The following is a 7,412-nucleotide window of genomic DNA, read 5'->3' as shown; positions in this document are numbered from 1 at the left end:
TGGAAGGCAAGTCCCGTGTGAGGCCGATGGAGCTGAGCCGGGCATGAACGCAAGTGATCGGTGAGACCCGCAAGGCAAACGCGCGAGACGGGCCCGTGGAGCCGAGTCATGAGCTAGATGAGGCCGCGTGCGGCAAAGACATGGTGTGTTCGTGCCGGGCGTCTGCTCGTACAGGGCTCGCATCCATACGGCCATCACAGAAAAGAATAATATGATTTTGACTTACTTAGAATCTGGTTTTGCATGATAATTAAGCTGGGCTTGTGCTTAAAAAGCAAGATTATCTGATGTTGCAAGATCCGGCCCGTCGATGTGTCCGGGCATACGTCAAAATCAAAAGCCGCACGCCAACGCCGAATGGGTCGCATCACGGCTTTTATTTTAATTGGGGAAGTTACTGAGGTGCATGTGGCTGTCAATCTACTTAATGGTAGTCATGAATTTGACGTATGTCGTAGACGAACCGTTGAACGGGCTTGTTGGAACTTGGGCGGCAATCAACTCCGTCCCGATGTGCATGTGATGTGCCCGCCCTTCTTTGAGTCCCCAAACCTGTTTCGGGACAATTCCATTTCGTCGGCTCCGGTACAATTCTCTTGCCGTCGACTCCGTCGTTGCGTCCCAGCTCAGCTTCCTCCCCGTCGAAAGCTGTACCCCATTTAATCACTCTGTCGTCCGAAGTACAAAGTTCACTGTCTTCGCCTACCGTCGCCTTTCTGCCATCGAAGACACAGTGGCGAGCTTCTTCTTGCGACTAGGCGTTGAAGCGTATCAGATTTCCGTTTGTTGTCGTTTGTGTCGGACGGCATTTTCTAGTTTCTCCGTCATGGGTTTACGTTCGCAGTACTGGTGTCCGGCCCTTTCATCAGGGGCTCTTCTGCTGCTGATGAGCTTTCAATTTTATGAGAGTGAAGCGTTTGGTCCCGTGAAGGTGGACGTGGACAGGCCAGACGGACTCTGCGCTTGCCTCGTCACGCCCGTCAAAGGATACATTTGCCGTGAGTACATGGTAAGCTTCAATATACGTGCTTAGTAATGTGATTAATTTAATTAATTTAATTAAGCTTCATATGCTTTCATGTATCTATAATTTCTAACGTGCGTAGCAGTCAATGTGATAAATTCCGGGTTTGTAATGTTCTTAGCCTCATATATTGTTTTTATTTTGATTATATTGCTCACTATTGTGATAAATCAGTTACATATAATCTTATAATAATTTACTGCTTCTTAATCTTAAAATATGTGTTCTAATTAATTAATTGAAAAAACCATTTGGTGCCCATATTCATGCTTTGGTAATTACTATACTGCTGACTATCTGTCATAATCATCTTAAACCTTTTTTAATTACTTATTCAGACTTAATTGCCACCCTAATCATCCATATATCAGCTACAATGGCTCTCTGAAAACTACATTTAAAGTTTTACCGTCACCCATAGCCAAGAGCTTTGCAACCAGGTTATGCAGGAAAAGTCACAATTAATTTCATTTCATTTAAATACATAAAAGACTCCTCAATGTAGACCTTAATGGTGAGATGTGTGCTCTAGAGGAAGGGGAAGAGGAAGTGGGTGTAAAGATTTTGGGTTTTTCGAATTTGATTTTAATGTGGAGCTCAATGTGCATGTTTTTTACCTTAATTATTGTAAAACATAATATATATATATATATAGGTGCAGACGGATGATCAATTTCTCATTGGTGTTCAACGGGTTTCCAAGCAAGGATACACAGGCGAGGCCAAAGGCCCGGTTCTCCTCCTTCACGGCATTCTATTGGTATTCTTATCATTTATTGATTAATTTTTGCTCAAGCGTAAGGTTCTCAAGACGTTTGGGTACGATTGATATCTTCATTTACATGCAATCTAATGATCAAGCCATTTGGGTACAGCTATTGATTTCTTAATTTATCTAATGATCAATTTTTGCTCAAGCATAAGGTCCTCAGTCCATGTGGGCACTATTGATTTCTTGATTTACATGTAGTTTTTGCCCAAGACTAAGGTTATCAAGCCATTCTGGCACTATGGAGTTCTTAATTTACATGCAAATGGATCCCTTTCATGATGAGTTAATAATTGATTCTTCACTGCAAGGGTGGGGATATATGGGTGTTGAACCCTCCCGAGCAAGCCTTGGCCTTTCTACTGGCTGATGAAGGCTATGATGTGTGGATTGGCAACACTAGAACCACAAGATTCAGCTATGGCCATGTCCTCTACACCAAGAAAGACAAGGTTCATAATCTCATACCTATCTGTGCAATGCTTGATATTAAGATCTTGTGTTGGCCTTTGTTCCATCTCAAGGGAAGTGCTGAATAAAGTACTGTGAGAATGTTATTAGGGTTTTTGGGAGTGGAGCGTAGATGAGCTAGCACTATATGATCTTCCAGCTATGGTGGGTCTAATTAAAGGCCAAACCAACAGCAAGGTTCATTACATAGGATACTCACAGGTGATCGAGTGTTCTAGGGTTTAGTACTTAAATCCAAATTAATCAAATTAGTACTTGTGTTAGTACTTAAACCCAAATTAATCTGCACTCAGGGCTCTCAACAAGCATTTGCTGCACTCTCTCAAGGTGAGCTTCTTGATATGGTGAACAAGGTGGTATTCCTTGCCCCAGTGGCTTTTATCAACGACATTACTCCCCCTTTGAGCAAGCTGGCCGCTACCTTCTACATCGATAGAGTAATCCATTCCCTTTTTAATCCCTTATAAATGGTCTCTAGATTAAGTTAAGCAAAGCTAGACTAGACCTCAATTATAAAGAAATGACTTGTTACTTAGCGTAAGATAATCTTCAATTATATCTAAACTCTATGCTAAGCTAAGCTAAACTTCAATTATAATTAGCCTAGAACGTAATTTATAGACTAGACCAAATTAAGTTAAGTTGAGCTACCCTTCAATTATATTTAACCTAATAGATTAATTAAGCGTAAGGTAAGGTAAACTTCAATTCTATTTATCGCGTAAAATTATTTCTGTATTAAATTAAGCTAAACCTCAAATTTTTCTATAATTTTACTTAATTCGTTGGGTCTAATTCCTGCAGATCTACGAGGATTTACATAACTACGAGTTTAGTACTGAATAGTGAGTGCTTTTATCTCCAACGTGTCGATCACTGTAATGCAACATGCAAAAGCTTGAAACTGGTCCATTTTCTGTGGATGTGATTTTTTAAAGGTCCAAATTAATAAAATCTATAAATTTTTTCCCGATTTCTACTGTGGATTATTTACAGTCGGAAGAAGGAGATAGTGGACATTATTTGCAGGGCTACAGCAGCAAAGTGTTTTCAGAATTGGATTTCTCTGTTCACAGGTTAAATATAAAGCAGATTCGGGTTCAGAATTAAAGATTTATACGTCAAATCAAAGCCTCTAAAATGTCTAAAATACGTGAATCTAGAATTTGAAATGTTTTTGTGTTTAATTTCTCGAGGCATGTTTAATGCAGGTAACAATTGCTGCTTGAACGTGTCACGGAGGACTGTCATTGACACTTACGAGACGCAGTCTACCTCGACCAAGAATTTACGACACCTTGCTCAACGTACGTGTAAATAATCTTTACACATGTATATACATATATGTATAACTATGTACACACACACACACATACATACATACATATATATAAATACAGATATACATACGTACATATGTATATATGCATATACATACGCACATACATACACATATATATACATACATACATATATACACGCACACATCGATATATGTATATATACATACATACATATATATGCACATACATATATACACATACATACATGTATATACGTATATATATGTGTGTTTTTATGTATGTGGGACCCACATATATATATATATGTGTGTGTGTGTGTGTGTGTGTGTCTAGTACATACTATGCATAATGGAGTTAATAGTTATACAATTTTTTGGGTTGACTACCATGAGTATATAACATGCACGTTCCTAAAAGGTGAATTTGGGCATGTTCCTGGATTCATTTAGATACACACACACACACACACACACACATATATATGTGTGTGTGTACACATACATACATGCATGTATATACACATATACATAAATGTATATACATGTATATGTATATATATATGTGTGTGTATACATACATGTGATACACATACATGTGTGTATATATATATATACTCACATGAATAAGGGGACTTGTTCTTCTTGCTAAGTTTTTTACTTTTCTTATTGCTTTTTATTTGTTCTCATGTAACCATTACATTGTTTTTTTTTGGTTTTTTCTAGAATATAGGCAAAAAAACTTTGCAAAGTTTGATTATGGATTTTGGGGCAATTTGATGAGGTATCTTTGGCCTCGTCCACCTTCTTATGATCTATCCAAGGTGCCAACAAGTAACACCTTGTTTGTGCATGGCGGAGGGGATGCCCTTTCAGATTCCAAGGATGTAGCCCTGCTCTTCTCCTTGCTACCAAATGATGGTAGTTACACTGTCACATTTGTACAAGAGTATGCCCACATGGACTTCATCTTTGGTACCAATGCCAAGGAGCTTGTCTACAACCAAGTCATAGATTTCTTGGCATCTTAAAGAAAGACCCCCTCTCCCCCTCTTCTCCACTTTGGGTTTAACTTCTTACAAATCTCCATAAATGTAAGATAAAATAAATAAAGCATAGTCCTCATTACAATAGTTTCATATTGATATAATCTATGATGTTTGAGAACCTCTACATGTGTATGCATGCCTATCTTGCATTTGAGTACAAATAAAAAATGCTAACATTTAATCATGTCTTGTGGAGTTTTATCAATTGATGGTTTTGTTGTGGCTTGTGTGGTTGTGATTGATAAATGGAGGATTGCGTTCCATCTAAAGACATATTTCCATCTACAAATGGCCTTAAACATGTATCATGTGGCTTTGATAAGTGTCAAGATCAATTGGGTGAAAAAAGTCAAGTTAATCAATTTTATCTAATATGAAGAAAATAAAGTGTTGGAGAGCTTCCACTTAATATGATTTCTCTCTCTCTCTCTCTCTCTCTCTCTCTCTCTCTCTCTCTTTAATATGAAAAAATAAAAGTGTTGGCTAGATTTACTTAATAGAACTTGTGCCCTCCCCCCCCCTCTCTCTCTCTCTCTCTCTCTCTCTCTCTCTCTCTCACACACACACACACACACACACACATTCCATTATTGTACTCAATTTTTACACATTCCTTTCTTGTATTTAATTTATGCTTGGTTTGTGGATGATTTTGGACTTAAGACCTTTTTGAAAAAACATCCTATGTTGAGTTTCACTCCAACTAGGGGTCTAAGTCATGTCATGTTAATAAATAGTGAGGGGAAAAAAAGAGGGTGAATTAGGGGTTACTTCTTACTTTCAAGATTAAGGAGCACATCCCTATTCCATATACTCCCTTGTCGGTGCTTACAACGTAGGGTTAGTGCAACCGGTTCCAACACATATGTATATGTGTAAAATTCAAGTTTATGATATTAAAAAGTAAGTGAAATCAATCAGCCCTTCGGAATTTTGTGTTCAAAAATTTCAAGACCATGAGGATGGAAGGTTCAAGGGGGGCTTTAGTGCCCATTATTAAGAAAAAAAAACCACCCTAGGGAAAGACTCAAGTACCCCAAAAAACCCCCTTAAATGAGCACATACCTCTAAAGTAAATGAGGGCAAAAAAGAGGGTGACTTTGGTTTCCTTGCAAGAGGTCCTTTGCCCCTAGCATGTAGTTATTAATTGGGGAGGGCCTAGACTTTGGAGTACAAAAAGCCCTTTACACGCATTTATTAGGGAGGTATTAGAGTACAAGTTATTGATTGGGGAGGGCCTAGACTTTGGAGTACAAAAAGCCCTTTACATGCATTTATTAGGGAGGTATTATAGTATAGTAGTCCCTTGAAAAGGGGCTAAGTTACCTAGATAAAATTATTAAGAAAAAAAAAACCACCCTAGGGAAAGACTTAAGTACCCCAAAAAACCCCCTTAAATGAGCACATACCTCTAAAGTGAATGAGGGCAAAAAAGAGGGTGACTTTGGTTTCCTTGCAAGAGGTCCTTTGCCCCTAGCATGTAGTTATTAATTGGGGAGGGCCTAGACTTTGGAGTACAAAAAGCCCTTTACATGCATTTATTAGGGAGGTATTAGAGTACAAGTTATTGATTGGGGAGGGCCTAGACTTTGGAGTACAAAAAGCCCTTTACATGCATTTATTAGGGAGGTATTAGAGTATAGTAGTCCCTTGAAAAGGGGCTAAGTTACCTAGATAAAATATGAGAGCAAAAAGGACCAACTTGGGGGCTACTTTTGCAAGGGTTGCTTTTTTATAGGCATCATGCTTGATCTTGAGAATTTTAATCATTGTATACACCCACTTATTTTGAGTGGCCATTTAAAAAACAACGCAAATTAGGAATGGCCAATAAAAAGATAAGTTGAAATATGAAAATATAGGTGCACTATCTCTACTAAGCCTCTCATTTTGAAAGGTAACCTAATTAATAAGTGGATTGTTGGTTATCATGGTAGTATTCTAGTGTCTTACAACTCAGTAGGTAGTGCTAGTTAGTGTTAACATGTGCTACCAAGTCATCATAGGTAGTTAATGAAAACTATGTTCTAGTGTTTTGTAGCTCTTTTGGGAGATCTTCTAGTGTTTTGTAGCTCTTTTGGGAGTGGTAGTTAGTGCTAACAAGGCTATAGTCAGTCCTATCAAGTGCTATAGTCATTAGGAGGCTATAGTCAGTCCTATCAAGTGCTTCTAAAAGTAGCACTTGGATTGCTAGTTATCATAAGAGTGCTCTACTGTCTTATAATTCATGTGGTAGTGCAATTCATGTGGTAGTGCTACTTAATGTTGCCAATAGTAGTAACTTCTAGTTAGTAATAGTTAATGTTATCAGTATTAGCTAGTGTGATAAGTGTTGACAAGTTCTACACCAATAGTAGGTAATGCTACCAATAGTAATAATCAATGTTGGATAGTGCTAACAAGTGCTACCAAAACAATAGTTAGTGCAACCACTATTAGCTAGTGCTAATTAGTGCTAACAAGTGCCAATTAGTCGTAACAAGTAGCTAGTGTTGATTAGTTCTAACAAGTGCTGACAATTTGCTACTATTAGTTAGTGCAAATTAGTATTGACAATTGCTAACAATTTACTACCAGTAGTAGTTAGTGTTGCCAAAATTAATCAATGCTGATTAGTGTTGATAGATGTTACTAGTAGTAGTTAGTGCTAGTTAGTACTACACAGAGTAGCAATTGGATAATGTGTAATCAATGTTGATTAGTGTTGATAGATGTTACTCTAGTAGTAGTTAGTGCTAGTTAGTACTACATAGTAGCAATTGGATAGTGTGTAATCAATGTTGATTAGTGTTGATAGAT

The 7,412-nt window shown here is 37.8% G+C and overlaps 1 protein-coding gene across 3 annotated transcripts; it reads left to right on the top strand.

The window, feature by feature from the left end:
• Window positions 1-632: 632 nt before the first annotated feature.
• Window positions 633-4,703, top strand: LOC147624412 (triacylglycerol lipase 1-like). 3 transcript variants are annotated; one of them, XM_086819402.1, is made up of 9 exons: window positions 643-1,009; window positions 1,680-1,784; window positions 2,105-2,245; window positions 2,355-2,465; window positions 2,558-2,701; window positions 3,069-3,109; window positions 3,261-3,340; window positions 3,476-3,571; window positions 4,291-4,703. In XM_086819402.1, the coding sequence occupies exons 1-9, from the start codon at window positions 827-829 to the stop codon at window positions 4,593-4,595; spliced, it is 1,206 nt and encodes a 401-aa protein (XP_086675528.1). In that variant the 5' UTR covers window positions 643-826; the 3' UTR covers window positions 4,596-4,703. The 3 variants fall into 3 exon arrangements, with proteins under 3 accessions (XP_086675529.1, XP_086675530.1, XP_086675528.1); XM_086819403.1 differs by lacking the exon at window positions 2,355-2,465 and having other exon boundaries at window positions 633-1,009; XM_086819404.1 differs by lacking the exons at window positions 2,355-2,465; window positions 2,558-2,701 and having other exon boundaries at window positions 633-1,009.
• Window positions 4,704-7,412: the final 2,709 nt, after the last annotated feature.

This window comes from Cibotium barometz, chromosome 25, assembly GCF_041138505.1.
Source record: "Cibotium barometz isolate CiBa-2024 chromosome 25, ASM4113850v1, whole genome shotgun sequence".
In the NCBI taxonomy this organism is placed as follows: domain Eukaryota; kingdom Viridiplantae; phylum Streptophyta; class Polypodiopsida; order Cyatheales; family Cibotiaceae; genus Cibotium; species Cibotium barometz.
This window is presented reverse-complemented; position numbering and strand designations above follow the sequence as displayed.

Coding starts and splice junctions, on each gene's coding strand:
- LOC147624412 (XM_086819402.1), top strand. CDS start 827: ATGGGTTTACGTTCGCAGTACTGGTGTCCGGCCCTTTCATCAGGGGCT. Junction 2,246..2,354: donor TCTACACCAAGAAAGACAAG/GTTCATAATCTC, acceptor GAATGTTATTAG/GGTTTTTGGGAGTGGAGCGT. Junction 3,572..4,290: donor TTTACGACACCTTGCTCAAC/GTACGTGTAAAT, acceptor GGTTTTTTCTAG/AATATAGGCAAAAAAACTTT.